Source organism: Octodon degus, unplaced genomic scaffold (assembly GCF_000260255.1).
Source record: "Octodon degus isolate 3935 unplaced genomic scaffold, OctDeg1.0 scaffold00019, whole genome shotgun sequence".
Taxonomy (NCBI): Eukaryota; Metazoa; Chordata; class Mammalia; order Rodentia; family Octodontidae; genus Octodon; species Octodon degus.
The window spans coordinates 5,695,099-5,713,336 of NW_004524595.1; the positions used below are offsets into that span (position 1 = coordinate 5,695,099).

An 18,238-nucleotide genomic window follows, 5' to 3' on the forward strand; every position below is an offset into this window, starting at 1 on the left:
TTGAGGCAAAGGGGAGAGGGGGATGGCTTGAGGTGAAGGGGAGAAGGAGATGGCTTGAGATGCCCTTTGGGAAGGTTGCACTGTCATGGACGAAGGGATACACCTTAGGTAACAGTGTAGGCATGACTTCAGTGTTTCCCCCATGCCTGGGGCTCAGGCCAATCTGGCTCTTAGCTGCTAAACCATGTTGCCACTTTGGGCAGTGCCTTCCTGAGCCTCAGCTTCTTTCTGTAAAATTAAACTAAATAACAGATGTAAAGGGCATACCCAGTGCCTGGCACATGGTCAGCTCTCAGGAAGTAAATATTGTTTGTTGTTAATCTAGAGAGAAGCTCAGAGCCATAGGCCCCTCTGAGTCAACCCAATACATCTTTCCAGCTTCAGGAGAGGGCCAAGGCTCCAGATGATGTCTGGGGTCTTGGATGTGAATCCTGCTTCTGCCACTCACCACCACCAACCAGCCTTTGGCACCACTTGTAAGAGGGCACATCTGTGCCCTGTTGTGGTGTGTGGTGCTCCAAGGAGAATCATTCAGACATAAGCCCTACTTGGGAAGGACTTCCCCTTCAGCCAAATGGTTCAGCAGTGAAATAGCATTGTTAGGGGAAGTGGTGTGATGAGCCAGGGCCCCTGGTGCTCTGGAACCCCCAGCCTCCCGTCCTGTCTTGCTGTGTTCTCTGCACATGTGTGTAAGCATCACCTAGCTGAGGTATAACAGCAAAAAATGAGATAAGAAGAAATGATTTTGGAGCCAAAAGAAGCAAAAAAGAGAAATGGGGAAATCAACAGGCTAAAGTGATGAGGTGTCAACAAGTGAAGGAGGGGAGGGCCAGGGAGACGCACCAGCTGCAACACGCTCAGAGCCCCCTCAGGAAAAGGAGCAACCAACAATAACGCCTCCTATTTCTGCACTGCTGTGTTGCTTGCAAAACTCTGTCACTTGTGTGATTTCATTTGGTTCTCTCAACAGCTCTGCGAGGGGATTCTTGTTTTAGTCCATTTTCTGTTGCTATGGGACGTTACTTGAGACCAGGCAATCTATTAAAGAATCATAGTTTATTTGGCCCATAGTTCTGGAGGATGGGAAGACCAAGAGCATGGTGTGGCCTCTGATGAAGGCCTCGTGCTGCATCAGACATGGCAGAGATAGAGACAGACAGCACCAGAGTCCCACACCATCAGTGCCAAGGCCTGGGTCTTTTAAAAAATGTAAATGATTCTTACCTGCACCCAGGAGTGGAAAGAGATAGAGACAGAGAAAGAGCGTGAGTGTGAGAGAGAGTCAGAGAGAAACACAGACAGACACAGACGGGCAGAGAAAAAGAAAGGTAAAAGATAAAATGGACACAGTGAGAACAAAAAGCAGAGGAACAAAACAGGAGGGAAGGAACACAGAGAAACCAGGGGAAATAATGCCATGAGGGAAAAACAGGGATGGCAGAGAAGTGAGGAAAGGAAAGCAGTCCGAGCTGAGAAGGCTGCTGTGGCTCCTTGGGGATGTTGTCTTTCCTCCTATCCTGGAAGCCTCTGAGAAGGACCTGGGGCTCCAGCCCTCCGGGGATAAGCGTGGCCCCTCCTGGAAATGCTGGCTGTGGCTCATAATGGCCCAAATGGCTTCAGAACTAGTAAGCAAATGTGAGTCGGGGCTTGTCCTCTTCCCTGGCAACGCACTGCCCTGCACTCTCACTGGCGCACTGGTGGGCTGGGCATCTGCCCCAGCAGCCATTGTCATTCACTGAACAGCTCCCCAGTAACAGCAAGCAGAGGCTCCAGAAGCCTCCCTCTGTAGATCCTTTGCCTTGCCAGTGACTTTTCCTTAAAACGACTTTGCTGTCATCCTTGCACCCACTTAATTATGCCACCATGCCATATCCTTCCCCCGATGTGCTATCTTCAATTACCCGTTCCTCCCATTCCTCCCCTCAGCCCCTCAGGACCTGGTACCCTTGTCCCCTTGTCCCCTTGTCCCCAAGGAAACCTGGTTCCCCAGAACCCTCCAGTACTCTCCCTTCAGCTCACATCTAATGAGTTGGGCCCTCCGGAGCCGCCTTATTTCCCCGCAGCCCCATCCCAGTAATTTCATTATGGAAACTGCATGCTCTGCGGAGCTGCTCAAAGCATCAGACAGCAGGAGCTGAAGCTGCTTAATGAGGCCTGTGGGCCAGCAGTGCCTCCTTCTCCCAGCCCCCCTCATCCATCCTTCCCCAGGCAGCCCCACTCCCCAACACACCCTGACCCACCCTCCCTGGAGTCAGCCCTGCCCCATGCCCACATCAGGAGACCTTCTAACCCATAAGGGAGGTGACAGGAAGGAAAGTGGCCCTGAGCAATGACCCTCCAAGCTGACCAAGTCCCCAGTCTGGGAGAAAGATGCCTGGCTTGGAGAATGGGAAGCAGAACCCAGTATTTCACTGCTTCTCCAAGCCCCAGTTCCCGTCTATGAGGTGGGGAAAGCACTGCCAGATGCCTGGGCTCTTGGAGACCTAATAGCTGAATGCCCATGAATACTACGGGCCCCCGCGGAATGAGCAGTGCTCTATAAATGGCACCTATCATTACTATCACTACTATTCTTTTTTTTATCACCAGTATTCTTCAGAACTGTGCTATTGAATAGTTTGAATTGGGTGGGATATAAAAAGGAAACCTAAAAATAAGAACTCACTGTATTCTACCTGCTGTCACTGTCAGAATCTTTCTAATGTCTTCTTGACAATGGGGAGCAGCCCCCACGCCTCAGCTCAGTTTGGCCATCCGAAGTCTAGTTCGGAGGACGTGCGCTGCAGCCTGCACCTATCACCACCTGCCTTTCCCACCTCTCACACCTGCAGCTCCAGACGGGCAGTGGGAGGACCTTGCTAGGGACTCCACTGGGAGCCTGGGTTGTGGCCTCATTTTGGGTTTCTGCCATGGACTTGGCCCCTCTTTGTGGTGTGCTGGCTTCTCTGGCAAGCTCTGGAAGCCATCAGCATGACAGGCCTGCAAACACTGGCTCCCATGTGGGCACTGTGGGAGTGGTCCAGTAGGTTACCTCAGTGGCTTGCCTGGCATGGAGCCCAACTTAGGTGACCTGGCTCCACCCACCCCAGCTTCCTCTGAGCTAGGCCCCTCCTCGCCTTCAGGCAGCTCTTGGAGAGGGCATCCTCGGACTTGACCCCACTTGGCCCACTGAGGATAAGGCACATATGTGCCACACTCTACAGATGTGTGCCAGGCTCTTGCCTGAAGTGTCTGGCGGTCTCCTGAGAGGCCTGGGGCAGATCGGCAGTCCAGTGCCAGGGGAGCACGCCCGTGGTTGGCTGCCTTGCAGATGGCCATTCGCTACAAGCTGGTTCTACCTTCCCTTCTGCTGTGTTGGTTGTTCCAGAAAGGAGGAAGAATGAATGAGGGCTGGGCTGACAGGACCTCCGCGGAGCCCTGGGGAGGAGCCCAGCTCTGCCACACATGGCTATCTTTGGAGGATGGAGCATTCATTGCCTTTGTAGGGGTCTTCATTGCCACTTTTAGGGCATGGATTCATCAATATTATTTAGAGAAGATGCCAAAGATAAGGATTTTAGCAACAGTGAGTGGGGCACGTACTGTGGGCCTGACCCCCATTAATGCCAGAACTGAAATCTGTTGCTGACATTTACATACCACAGCAAGGCGGCTTAGTCCGAGTGAGGGAGTCCAGGGCCAAGCCTGGAGATCAGCAGGACTGATGGAGGAAGCTGGAAGCTCAACACTCCAGTCAGCATACCCTGAAACCTGACTCAAAATACACAGTCCCTGCAGTGCCTTGGGGCCCCACCACACTCACCCACAGGCCTCCCAGTCAGAACACGACAGAGGAGTGTTGCGTTTGGGAGTCTGAGGTCTTGGTTAGGTCGAGGTCCTCCCACTTGCCCTATGAGCTTGGCAGCTCTTCAGAGCGCTCTGGATGTCATTTGTGAGCGAGGCTGGACAACACTACTCACTCTACAAGGGGGCTGTCAGGACTGGGAGTTCAAGAGTGAATGCCTTGTCCCCAGGAGCCCTGGGACCTGTACTCCCTGACTGCTGTTTTACCCAAGATTACAACTGTGTGTTCCTCCTTCCCTAGACATTCCGGTGGCCAGTGGCCAGCAACATTGACAGAAATGAAATGCTGGAGATTCAGATTTTCAACTACAGCAAAGTCTTCAGCAACAAGTAAGTGTGGGGTGGGATGGGGACCTGCCATGCTCCTTCAGCTGCCCTCTCTTTGGGCCTTAAAACAGGGATGTGCACCTCAGTCTTCCCTGGATGAACCTTCAAAACCGAAGAGGTCTCGGGGTGTTCTTCAATCCCCATCCTTCTGTTTCATGGTGTCAACACAGCCCTCTTGCCTTCCCCACTGTCACTAGACAAGAGCACCCCCCCACCTCAGACCCATCAAAGTTTCCTGTCCCTTCTTTAAGCTCCCCCCTTTACCATACTGGGGACAACAATCCATCCAAGATACCCAAGCTGGAGTAGCTGACTGCACCTTTCATGGACCATTAGTGGCCCTGAGGGCGCACTTGTCTCACGAAAGCTGAGGCACCTTGGGGCAGTGGCTTCGGAAGCAAGCCTGATCCTGGTCAGTCGTCTCCTCTGTGCTCCTGGGCAGACTATGTGACCTCTTGAGTTCAATATACTCATGTAAGCAAAAGATAAGCATGTGTCTCTAACAGCGCTACGAGAATTTGATGAGACAGATTTATTATTCATTCACCAAATGTTTACTAAGTATTAACTGGGTGTTAGGCTGGAGAGAGAGGTGCCTGCCTTCATGAGGCTTGTAGTCTGTGAATGAAGTATACACACATCAGTGCCGTGAGTATAAGACCTTCAAAGCAGTTTCCATCCTTCTCTCTCAGTGACAAGCAGGGTCCAGAAGCATTTGAATAATCTAGGCTAATAGCTAAATTTGAGAAATGTAAACGTAACTCAAGAAATGTCTTGGGTTAAAAATTCATTTCTCTTAGGAAAGCAGGAGGAGGTCAAGGCTGAACTGCAGTGTGTCCAAAGGGGCATGGCGGTATTAGCTCATGCACTGATCCATTTGTCCAGCCACTCTTCCAGCCTCTCATCAGATAGCTACTGAGCAAATATTCTCTACTAGATGCACACTGCTCATCACTACAGGCACTGCAGCTCCAGACGGGCAGTGGGAGGACCTTGCTAGGGACTCCACTGGGAGCCTGGGTTGTGGCCTCATTTTGGGTTTCTGCCATGGACTTGGCCCCTCTTTGTGGTGTGCTGGCTTCTCTGGCAAGCTCTGGAAGCCATCAGCATGACAGGCCTGCAAACACTGGCTCCCATGTGGGCACTGTGGGAGTGGTCCAGTAGGATACCTCAGTGGCTTGCCTGGCATGGAGCCCAACTTAGGTGACCTGGCTCCACCCACCCCAGCTTCCTCTGAGCTAGGCCCCTCCTCGCCTTCAGGCAGCTCTTGGAGAGGGCATCCTCGGACTTGACCCCACTTGGCCCACTGAGGATAAGGCACATATGTGCCACACTCTACAGATGTGTGCCAGGCTCTTGCCTGAAGTGTCTGGCGGTCTCCTGAGAGGCCTGGGGCAGATCGGCAGTCCAGTGCCAGGGGAGCACGCCCGTGGTTGGCTGCCTTGCAGATGGCCATTCGCTACAAGCTGGATCTACCTTCCCTTCTGCTGTGTTGGTTGTTCCAGAAAGGAGGAAGGATGAATGAGGGCTGGGCTGACAGGACCTCCGCGGAGCCCTGGGGAGGAGCCCAGCTCTGCCACACATGGCTATCTTTGGAGGATGGAGCATTCATTGCCTTTGTAGGGGTCTTCATTGCCACTTTTAGGGCATGGATTCATCAATATTATTTAGAGAAGACGCTAATTAGTGTGCTGTGAGGACCAGGCTGCTTTGCTAGAAAATAGAGCTCTCCAACCTATGCAGTGTCTCAGGAGGTGGTGAGCTCCCTGACAGTGGGAGGGATGAGCCAGAGCCTAGCATAGTGTGGAGGGGGTTTCTGAGTCAGGAAGGGCTGCAGTTCATGGGCTGCAAGGACCATGTAATGCTGTAGAATTTCTTGAGAGTCCTCAAGATCTCACTGAGTTTGGGGTGTGGGCATTTTAGGCCTGCTGGTGGGGCCACAAGAAAGATGTTTGGGGTGCAGGGGCCTTTCCTTTGCCACACAGGAGGCACATCATTCAGGTATCTCTCTCTGGTACCCACAAGAAAGGCTGATGGGACACTCCCCACCAGGATACCCACGATGAAGCATGCCCTTCGACTCTGTGGGAGCTAGGAAGATGGAGAAACCGGAAAAGGAGAGGGGGAAAATGGATATGGAGGAGCAGGCAGGGCCAGACTCTGGGGAGGGCACCCAGGAACCCCAGCAGGGAGATGTCAGGGCACCCATGAGCGTGGGAGCTCGGCCAGCGCAATCCTAACTATTCAAGAGGGAAAACTGAGTCTCAGAGTGTACACAGAGGTCACACGACTAGACAGGGCACACTGAAGCTAGGAGGCATGTCTTTACTACCTCTTCTTAAGCGCCTCTAAACTCCCCACAACCAGGATAGTTCAACAGAGACAGTGAAAATGGAGGACATGGAAAAGATTATTAAATCATTAACAGTGTTAGCACTAGAACCACCACAGATGCTGGAAAGCCTTGAGCACATTGAAACTCCTGCTGTAGCCTGATCCTAAGTATTTGGGAGGGTGGCTGTCACATAGCGAATATGTTGACAGTTAAGGCTCCAATTCAGTACTCTCAAATGCCAAGAGGGAAGGGGGGATGTGGTTCCTATCCTAACTCTATCCCCCTCTTCCCCACTGGTAACACCCAAGAGAAGACAGGAAACCTCATAAGAAGGGCTCAGGCCTGGTGAGAGAGTCAGAAACCCAGAGGAGGTCCAGGATGCTGTCGCCTGGACATGACCCCCCGACATAGTCCCATTCTGACAGGGGCCAGCTGGGGGCTTGGGGGGTACTTCAGTCAGGGGGCATTCAGTAGTCTCCATCTTGGAATCAGGGTTCTATTTTCCTGAACCAAAGGAAAGGCCTACCTGGACCCCACCTAAGGGTCCTAGGGGCTGCTGAGAGATACAGACATGATGGGAAGGAAGGGAACATCCCAGTGAGGGACTAGAAGGCCCCTGTCTGCTCCACCCCACCTTGAACCACAGCTTCCTTCCAGGAACCTTGGCTATCATGCAAGGATGGGATGTGGGGCTTGGAGGATCTTGTGCATCTTTCTCTTCCTGTCCTGGACCTTAAAGGGCAAAAGCCTGGCCCTAGCCCTAAGAATGCCAGGGCCCTAAATAATTCAGGAGCCAGAAGCACAGTGGAGGCCCAACCAAGCCCAGGGCACTTGACACCAGCTCCCAGGGGAATGCAATGAATTATTGACAGGATCCTGGTGCCCAGTTGCTGCTCTATTGTGACCAGTCTGTGGGCTCATCTGCACCCCAGACCTCCTCCCCAGGGCTAATTACCTGAGACTCCTAGCCCTGCCCAGGCTGCCCCATCCTTCTGCAGAGGTCTCGAATGAGGAGTATCCTCTTTATGATGGGTCACCTGAATGAGCCACATGAGGGGAGTTGTCACAGGACATAGGGTTAGCTCCCACTTCTTCCACCTAACATCCTGGGGGAAACTGAGGCCCAGGAAGATCCTTGTTCAGGTTCAGGTCAGGGCCAGGTCTTTCAACCTTCAAACACCTAGGCCAGTGTTCCTTGTAACCCAGCAGTGCAAGGGGTATGTGAGCCCACCCTTCCTCTGGTACCCGCTCCTCCTTGCTGACCCACCATTGGTGGGAGACCTGCTACACAAAGGGCAGCTGGGGCAGGTAGAACCCTGTGGGGTGACCACAAAGGCCCAAGTCAAGAGTCGCCCTTCTCCACCCTGCTTGGCTCCATCCCCAGAGACTTTCTGGACTGGAGGGCTGGAAGCAGCAGGAGGGTCTTTGCTTTGAAGCTGTTTTCATAGCAAGTACCCTGATTTTGCTTAAATGATACTTAACAGTCTTTGAAAAAAGAGCAGTTTTATAAAAAAAAATTTTTTTGTACTTTAAGTAAGGCCAAGATAATATCAGTTTTCCCATTTCAAAGAATACTATTTACTAGTTTTACTGGGGACAGGGGCATTGGGAGTTGATAGCCCAGGCCACCTCTTAGGGGTGTGATCAGTCAAATCTTTTGAGGGTCCAACTCATCTGCCCAGCCTCCCCTCCAGAAAGTGGACATCCCTGGCACTATGAGGCTGTGCGGCTCTGGGCGTTGCGGGGCAGCCGGGATCTGCCTGCACTGTCCAGACCAACTGCAAGCCCTGTACAATATTGGAGGGCCAGGAGTTCACAGCAGGAGAGCTTTTGCCAGTCTCTGCACCACTAGGGAGTGAAGAAGGTGGCAGTGGCCCCTTTAGGAAAAGAAAGTGCCAGGGAGATAGCCCTTTGGCATAAGAGGAAGAATGGGGGCGGGCGGGGGCAGGGAGAGCTCAGAGGGGTAGAAGCCCTAAGTGCGATCACGGGGCTGCCAGGTGGAGTCCCCCTAGGCTCTGCTGGCGGATCCACACCTGTCTGACTCCAGAGCCCGGTTCCTTCTACTGTCCACACTGTCTGTCTTTGAGGATGGCCACGCAGTGGCCAGGACGTGAAGAGCAGGAGATTTGTCGCAAGGCCACTTGCTCTCACTGTACGAGGAAGACAGCGAGACTGGACCAGCAGGGGGACCCACGGAGTAGTGAAGCGGCCGCCCACACCACGCTGTGTCTAGCAGAGGCCCGAAGGCTTGGCCAGCAGACTGTTTCAGGGGCTGGTGCTGAACATGGGGCCTCACAGGCCCCTCCAAGTCTAAGGTCTGAGACTCTCAGGCAAGAGAAACCAGGAAGGGACGAAGGGACCAGAGACTTTCAGAGCTCTTGCAGGGGAGCAGCTCCCTCCTGCCCCCTAGGGGTCTCTTGTTACAGTGCAGCACCTGTACTGATTCTGAGGACCTTCCTGGGCTGTTCTTGGGCACCTAAGGATAGGGACCAGAACCTGTGTTCCGGTGCTCAGCAGGTGCCACTGGAACTGCAGGGGCCCAAAAAGCCAGGTGGCAAAGGGTCAAAGAAGGACAAAGATTCTCAGACTCACTCCCACCATGGAAATGAGCAAACACTGCAGTCAGGTGGTAAACATTGGCCTGCACATCCATAAGCAGGGAGAAGGTGTCCTTCGTGTGATAAGCCCTCTCCTGTGCTTCTCCTCAGACCCTGCATCCTCCCACCACTCCCACCCATAGCTTTATAAAGCCCAAGATAGGGCAGGGGGCTTTCATAAGGCTGCTTGGAGAGGAGCCCAGAAGCCCAGCTAGGCTTTTAAGTGGTGCAGTAGAGAGCAGTCTAACCCTGGGAACATGGGGAGGCAGCACCCAGGTCCCTGGGGTCTGAGGGAAAATTCAACATGGCTGCTCCCCCACCTCCTCTTCCCATAAACAGCAGGATTTCTTTTTTATTTTTTCTTATATTTTCTTTTATTTTAAAAACATTTTAATTAGTATATGTTTGCAATGCAAAATGAATATATTCATCATGGGGTACCTATACATACTACATGTTTTTTTAAAAAAATATGTATTTGGTACACAGTCTCACTATGTAGGTTGGGCTGGTAGTGATCCTCCTGTCTCAGCATCCCCAGCACTGGGATTACAGAGGTGCACCACCATACCTGGTCTCAGTGGTCGGCTCAGCCTATCCAGGGGTTGGGGCCAACATGGCATGTGGTTCTGGGGATCAAACTCACGTCCCTGAGCTTGCCAGGTGGGTGCTTAGACCACTGAGCTATCTCCCTGGCCCTACATGTTGTGTCTTGATCCTCCAGAGCCTGGAGAATCTTTTCCCTCTCCCCCCATTCTCAATATCCTTTCTTATCTGCACAAAGTCTACCTTCTGTTCATACCCCATAGCCCTCAGCATGGGGAAGTTGGTACCTCATTGCACTTGGATTGGCTGTTAAAGAACTATGTCACTGCCCCTTTTTAGTCCCACTCTCTTCCCCTATAAACCTCAGCAGCATACATGGCCCCAGGACCCCTCCAGTTCAGTGTGGGTGCCCTGAAGCCTCTGCTCCTTCTTTGGAAATGGTGTGAGTGCTCTAATCCACCCAAGTGGAAGAACTACATGAGTTCATTTCCCTGGGTACCCTGCTTTCTCCCAGAGTAACAGCCTCTGGACATAGGAGAAATGGGGCTCAAGATAGCATTCACTGGGCACTCACCATGCTTCTTAGTTTAGCCAGCAGATGTGGAGGTTGCTAGTGTGCAGGAAATGCCAAGTAGAGGCTGCATGCAGAAAACCCCGGCCTGTCCTGGGGAACAGGGTAGCCTAGAGACACCATGTGCACCGTGACGGAGCCTTGCAAGCTTGAGTGTGTGCTAGGGACACAGTAGGGACTTGAGCAGGACATCTCAGTGGAGCAGGGGCTACTAGCTCAACTTAGAAGAAAACCAGAGAATGCTTAGGTACTGTTGTTCAGGGGCAGGTACACATCCTAGCTAGGTTGCAAACTTCATTTTTCTGACAGGGAGACTGCTCCTAGCCCCACCATGTCCTGCATCTCCCACTGTGCAGCTTGAAGAGAGAGGTTCTACAGACACAGGGGTCTTGGCCTTTGAGGATTTTATAAGTTGCAGATGAAGAGTGAAAGACCAAGTGGCATTTGTGAACGTGCAGGCCTCAGTTGTGGGTAGGGAGATTAGGGAGGAGCTTCCCCTCAGGGCATTATGAGGCTGCTCTGCAGGGCCTCAGCTGGAGTCCCTTTCCGTGTGGCTGGGTCACCCCTCTGGGCACATCACCCGAGGGTGCTACTGCCCCACAGAGCTTTCCTGGGGAAATAGCTTCCATGCACAACCTTACACACACTGTAGAAGGTCATGCACCATCACAGAACGCTGTCCCGGTCAGCTCCTCTTCTCCTGTGCCAACTCATGGGCTACCATCTCCAGGCCCAGCCCAGGGGCTGTGCAAGTCCATCCATCTCTTCCCCAACCAGTCATGGCCCTTTGCAGGACAGGACTTCTCTATCCTGTGGCCTCTTCTGAAACCACCCTACCCTCTGCCATTCTCAGATTAATCGGTACTTTCCGCATGGTGCTGCAGAAGGTGGTAGAGGAGAGCCACGTGGAAGTGACTGATACGCTGATCGATGACAACAATGCTATCATCAAGGTGGGTGTGCCTGGAGAGTCCGTAGACTTTCCCATCATGAGATTACCTGGGGGCTGGCCTTGCCCCCTCCCCTACAGAGTCCCTGGGGAATGTTCCAGATGTGATGTCACCAAGGCAAGGCTAGAGGAGGAAACAGCCTGAAGCCCTTGTGGCACGGCAGGGTCTTCTGTGCCAAGGTGGACACCTCAGCCCCTGCCTATGGTCACAATACTGGGAAGGAGATAGGATTGGGATTGCCATCCCTTTTCTACCAAGAAGGCCTTCCATTAGGACCTAGGTCAGCAATCACTAAGGAGGCTTTAATCATCACCGAGACCAAGCAGAGCCCTGCTGGCCCCTTCTGGTATGGCCTTCTCTCTCACACCTATCTTGGCTCCCAAGATGGGATGTTCTGGGAAGGCAGGAACCTCATTTCCTACTCCATTTGTCACGCCCCTCCCTGCTCCTGCCTGGGCCCTGGTGATTGAGTGCAGCCCTTAATGTATGTCCTAAACAAAGGCAGGCCCTGGCTGGGTAAATGGCTCAGTGGAATAAGCACTTCCCTGGCAAGCGCAAGGGTCTGAGTTCAACCCCCGGTTCCACCCTGCTCTGCTGTCTCCTCGAGCTCCTTGATGGCTGCGTACGTGCAGTAAGTAAGCTTGGTGGTGAGGAAGCCTTGAGGTTAAATCTTCATTAGACCACTCCCTAACTCTGCAACTCAGGCGAGCTATGTATCCTCTGCAAAGTGAGCAAATCTGGAGGGACTGTTCTGAGGATTAAATAAGAATTCACAGGAGGTGCTTGCAGTGGTTAAGCACACAGTGTGTACTCAGCTAGCTATTACTTTCTGACATCAGTTTAGCCATGAGTAAAATGGGGCTGTACCATGGTACCCACTTCCCCAGGGTCCTGTGTGCTGCCTACCAGAAACAGCAGGTTCAGAGCCATGGTGGATGGGGCCCTCTCAGAGGAGAGCTCAGCACGAGATAGGAATTGCCCCTGTCAGGGCAGGCAAGATAGCTCAGCAGCCTAAAGTGCCTGCTTAGGCAGGTGCAGGGGACTACAGTTCGAGCCCCAGCACCACATGCCATGCCAGCCCTGCCCTCAGGTTGGACTGAGCTGGCCCAAAAAAGAAAAAAAATTTCCACTGTGTCTTGGCATCTCAAGATGCTACCTGGGAGAACAAGGAGAGCAATTGGGCCCTGTGAGCTCAACCCCAGCCAGGCCATTCCCTCACATGGGCAGTGGTTTGGTAAAAGGGTGTTTTGAAGTCAGGGCATGAGATCTCAGCCACCACAGGGGGAGGGATGCAAATCAAGTGACAGATGCCAATGGTCACAGAAGGGCTTGTAAGAGTCCCCTCCAGGTTCTCATCTTGGTCCAAGAAGTCAATATTTATAATCCCAAAGATATGTTATTGGAATCCCACCAAGTTAATTCCAATCTACCACTCCCAGTGCAACTCACGGTGAAAGTAAAGATACTAAAACATATTTATAATTCTGGGGAGCCAAGGGGCCCTAAGTTCAGCCACAAAGATGGCTTTCCAAAACAAAGAGCCTGACCCAGGGCTGTGCATGGTTTTATTCAGTGGAGGAGGAGTGGCTTGAGGAGGAATGACTGAGAATTGTGGGAAGTAGGCAAGTACTGTGAGCTGAGGTAGGTAGGTGGCCTACATTTACCTCTGCCATATGCAGAGAAAGTAATTTGCATTATGCTATCGAGATAGTATCTACTGTTTTGGGGGTCTGGTGCTTCGGCTCTGATGTGTCATCTTTTAAGCCCCAGGAAGTCATAGCCTCTATCGATACAGGCTTGATCCCAACCAGCAAACACAGAGCACTGGCCCTTCATCCTCTCTCCACCTGGCTCACATTAAAGAGCAGCAGGGGTAGGTTATCAGAGAAACATACATCCTGCCTTCAAAGACTACCGCCAGCACCTTGGCAAGACCAATATGCATTGCTTTAGGTCAACTGAAAGGATAAAGAGAAGTCCTAGCCAGCTCTGTACATATCAGTACAAGGAAATAGGGTCAGGCTCAGTCAAAATGGAGACCATCACTCTTCTTTCAAGGAGAGCTGCTCAGGTGGTCCTCCACAGGGCTGAGGTGCTGGGCAGGATAGGTTGCTGTGTGGAGGAGATAAGGGAGTTTACATGAAAGCATCTTAGCATGACATCTAGCATAGTGAGGGCCCTGAAAGTTGTACCTTTCCCTTCTTTTGGGAAATCTACACATGCACATTATGGTGTCCACGCCCTGGAGGCAAGCTGCCTATCAACCCCAGAACTCTGTGGAGGACATCAGAGACTGGGAGGCCTTTCTTCACCCATGTGGCTGGGAAAGGAACTGCAAGGAGTCCTCTCTGTGCACTGGGAGAGACTGAAGCTCAAAGGAGACCAAGGACAGAGAGCAGAAACATAGTCAGGCCCTTCAGTTGCTGAGACTGGACCCATGTTTGGTGTTCCACTTGTTCCAGAGCAAAAGCCCCAAATCCCTTCTTCTCCGGGGTGGGAAAGTAGACATTGGAGGAGTAGGAAGAAGTGTGGCTCCACACCTCTGTACAGCTTCCAGGGCCCAGTCCTCTCCTGGAGAGCATGCTCAGCTCATTTTGTTACATGAGCCATGCCAACCCCACCCCACAAAGCCTCTATGCAACCCTGGTTCTGAGGAAAGGAGATGACCTAACCTTTGGGTACACTGAATGATACTCTCAATTATGTATGCAGAGGACTCAGAGAACCACTGCAGCCTTGAGCTCAGCTGTCCAGGGCAGGCCCTGACCTTCGACACCAGGGAGGAGCAGAACTAAGGGCCACAGGATCTGGCACCAGTTCTCACTGAGCCAGCAGAGTCTGTGTGTATCAGTCTTCCTAGTTCTGGTTTCCTTATCTGCAAAATTGACTGAGGGAAGGATTCCCATCTAGACTTCCTCCAGTGAACTGGGGGTAAAAGCATTCATAAACACTGTTGCTCTTCAACCCCTCTCCCTCCAGACCTGCCTGAATGTGGAGGTCCGGTATCAGGCCACAGATGGCACGGTGGGCTCCTGGGATGATGGCGACTTCCTAGGGGATGAGTCTCTTCAGGAGGAAGAGAAAGACAGCCAGGAGACTGACGGGCTGCTCCCCAGCTCCCGCCCCAGCTCCAGGCCACCAGGCGAGAAGAGCTTCCGGAGGTAACAGGCTGGGCCCCTCTGACCGCCCACTGCCCTGAGAGATGTGGGGAGGAGCCCTGGGGCATGGTGACCCACGCAGGCTGGGCTCAGGCTGTAAGGCTGAGTTTTCTCAAAGACATACAAGAAGTAGGAGGTGTTTCAGCAACCCACTGGTGAGACAGCAGGGTGTCAGATCCAGCTGAGATGCCAGGCCTCGCCCCAACCTGAAAGGAAGCACAAGTCTGGGAGTTGCTTGGTAACATGAGAGGAAGAGTCTGGACACCCTGATCTACTGAGGGAGTGGGAGAAGGGAACAGAGAAGACCCTGGCCTCCCTGGTCCAAGACCTAGCAGTGCCAGCCAACTGCAGGCAGCCTGGCCTCCACCCTGTGGAAAGTTTGGGGAGAGAGGCCTCTCTTCACCAGAGTGAAGCCAATGGCTCCAGTTGGCATCCAGCCCCTCTGTTGAGGAGAATGCATCCAGGCATTTTAGTGGCCAGTATTTGTACCCTGCAAATGTCTTGCCATTTACAGATGACAGGGAGCCTGTTCCAGGCTTGCTCCTTCCATGTGCACCATTTTTACAAAAATAGAAATGAAATTGCATTTCCAAGAGAGCCCAGAGAGAAAGAGACCAGTCTGGAATGGTGAGACGGTGTCCATAGGTTCCTGGGTTACTAGGGATGATTGGGAAGTCAAACGGGGCCCTTGCTGCCCCTGGAAGCATCTTCTAATCTCCTTCCACCTTTTTCTTCCTGAGTAAGCTTCACCTAGTCCTTAAGCTTGAAACAAAACAAAACAGGCTCTTAATTAGTGTAACGAAACTGCTAAGTCTTTATTAAACAAATCTGTTTTCCTTCTTTGCATTTGAACCATAGGACTGTCACTCAGGCCAGGCATGGTCCTCCTCATACCTTCAGTAGAGCCCTGGGCCTGAGTGCCAGCTCTGCCTCTTACTAGCATGGGGCCCCAGGCAAGACACATAACTTCTCCAACCTCATTCCTCACCTCTAAAATGGGAGCCACAGCCATTAAGCCCCAATCCCTGTTGTCAAGAGAGCCACAAGGATCATGGAAAAGCAGGTTATAGCCAGGAAGCCAGGTGCTGCCCGTGTGAAGCCTGGAGACGGCAGGCTCCTTGCAGCCGGACACAGCACAGGGTCAGAATCAGATCAGAAATGCTGGGGGCAGGAGCAGAGAGTACATGGGCCATGAGCAGATCAGCTCAATGCCTGGTTTCCATCCACTAACTCCACTCACAGAAGAGCCGGACAGGGTTGGCTGGGAGACTGCAGGTGGGCTCTGACATAGGCTTTCTGAGGACACAGCCAGAAGCTGCGAGAAGACCAGCAGGTGTAAGGAAAGGAGCACAGATTTTAATCAGGAGTACTGAGCTCCAGTAGGGCCCGTCCTGACTCTGCCACTCGCCAGCTGAGTGACTAAGAGCATGTCATCAACCCCACTGCATGAGAAACAGGAATGAATTTAACAAGTTGACTTTCTGGCTACCCTCAGTGATGACCTCCTGGGAGATGCTGCAGGTAACATCCATAGAGCTCTATTGGGAGCTTTGGGGGATGAAGGAACCACCTTCTACAGGGTCCCCAAAGCCCAGGCAATGCTCAGTCTCACCTTCCAATCCATAAAAGAGTTCATGGGAATGCCAGGATGAATCCAGATAGTGCATGGAGCCTGGCATGTGGTAGGTGCTCAGCCAGCATTCGTTTCCTCCTGCTTCAGACTCCATGTCACCCTGAAACACCCAACTGTTTCTGCTCAGGCAGTCCCTGACCTTTTGCTCCAAGCAATGTTGGCACACCCCTTCTGCACTCCAGCTCCACACCTGTGGGCAGATGTTCTTCGAATGCTGTCCACACAGGAGATTCAGCCTCCCTGGGCAGAGGCAAAGACCTCGGCACCCTGCCTCCCAGGCTGTCGGTGTGTAGGAAGGAGGGAATTACCACCTCACCTCATGAGCACTTGGCTCTCATGGGTGTGGAATTGGGGTTCTAAGCCCTGTGTCTCAACAATATACACTGGCCCCAGACACCTACACGCACACATACACAAATGCTGGTGTGCATGCACGTGTTCACAAGCACACACACTATCCATGGGACAGCAGGGAGCTACACACACCACAGAATGTCTGTAGGAGCCACATCTTTGAAAGGACAAAGACAGGAGCCTTAGCTTTAACCACATGGCTAAACTACAGAGTACTGGGGCTTTCCTGCCTGTGCTCCACAACTCTCCTCATTTTCTCTACCTGGCCTGGCTCTCCAGCCCTCTGCGTCCCCATCCCCTGCTGCCCACATCCCTCTCTGGTGTCTCTGTGCATGCAGTCTGCTAGGCTGCTGTCTTCTGGGTCTTGTTTTGGGGTGGGTCTCATTATGGGAGCTGGGGACACCCCTCCTGCACCTAGGGATTGCTGGCCATATTGCATGGCAGGGCCTCTGAGAGGTGTGGCTGAGGGGGGTGCATGAGCACGAGTTTAAGGGTGCAGTAACCCTGCAGCCCCCATGGCTTTCTCAGTTCCTCCACCCTCAGAGACCTAGAAAATCCTTCCTTTCCTCCCTTTGCCAGGCTGAGCTCCAGAGCTTCTGTGACTCCCCAGGCAGCTTGAGAGGCAGGATCAGCCAACCATGTCAGAATCTGGGAGCGAATGATCTTGGGAGGTCCTTCTCCAGATCAGTCACTCTGCTGAGATTGAGGCCCTTCATGCCAGCCCAGGGCTGAGTGTCCAAGTGAGCCCTAGTGCTATGAAGGACCTAGATCCCTGGAAGCCCTCAAGATTCCAGCAGGCTGCCATGTCTGTCGCTCCTCCTGTCCTGTGGCATTCCTTGCTTGCCAGCCAAGTGTTCAAGGACAACCTGAGTATCTGAAATGTCATTTGGAAAACAGGGTGAGAAGGATGTCCAGCTCATAGGGCTGACGGATTGCCCATGGCGGGGTCTGTTACAGTTCCAAGCACCGGGCATTTTCAGTTCTTTGCATTTCTACTCAGGTAGCATCAGCAACTGAAATTGTAGTGAAATCATAAAAGTAGTCATTCTTCATAGAAAGAGATAGCTTTCTCTTTTCTCAGTTTCCATACTCAGAGACTATGGGCCGGGGTCCTGAGCGTGGGAGGGCAGGGCAGGACTGAAGCTCCCAACTGAGTGAGTCTTGTACCTCTGTATTTCAGAACAAAGACTGAGAAAGCATCACAGTTCCCTTTTAAGTGCGCCACTTCCACCTACCTCCTCCACCCTCGCCCACCTCCAGATGAGGGAAGGAATCTTTGCAGATTTTCCAGGGCCTTAGAGTTCTTTCAAACAAAAACCAAAACAAAACTCTCAGACACTGGATTGACAATTCAGGGTAAAGCAGCTCTGCTTAGACTAACAGGAGGTGGGGGACAATAAATCTCCTACTGAGACTTGGTTCCCAGGAGTCCCTGCTCTATTGGAAGATGTCCCACCCACCTGGCCTAGGGTAGGCTGCTGAGACATCTTTCTCCCAGTCATCTGCTGTGAGCTGTTCCCTGCTCAGTGGTCTCTGTGAATCATGGCAGCCAGAGACTGGGCCAAGACTGACACCTTTGAATTAGAAACTAGCTTACTTGCCTAGGGTGAAGATTGGCTGTCCAAAGTTGGGCTTCAGCTGTACTGTCACAAGGCCTTTGGGGCCTGAGTCATTGAGGTGTGGAATAGTCTACCTTGGTAAGGTCTATGCTGGGGCAATATGTAAGGAAAGGCTTGTTAATACTTATTTGCTTTCTTTTCTTTATTTTCATTGCCATGACACTAGGGAGGCATTGAGAGAACATTCCAGAAGGGATAATGGAAGCCCACCTAGGGAGATGGGACCACTGTTCTTTCCCTGCACTGAGCCCTGGAGTGGTAGCTTGCTTGTCACCCATCGTGTGGCTCTTCTCTGAGGCTGAATG

General features: G+C 52.4%; 1 protein-coding gene across 5 annotated transcripts in view; it reads left to right on the forward strand.

The window, feature by feature from the left end:
* Positions 1–18,238, forward strand: part of Otof (otoferlin) — an 88,492-nt gene that overhangs the window by 26,188 nt on the left and 44,066 nt on the right. For all 5 annotated transcript variants that reach the window (XM_012513864.1, XM_004627431.1, XM_004627432.1 and 2 more), the window contains exons 3-5: positions 4,085–4,173; positions 11,073–11,172; positions 14,149–14,330. In XM_012513864.1, coding sequence (XP_012369318.1) covers positions 4,085–4,173; positions 11,073–11,172; positions 14,149–14,330 — 371 coding nt within the window. The remainder of the gene's footprint in view (positions 1–4,084; positions 4,174–11,072; positions 11,173–14,148; positions 14,331–18,238) is intronic.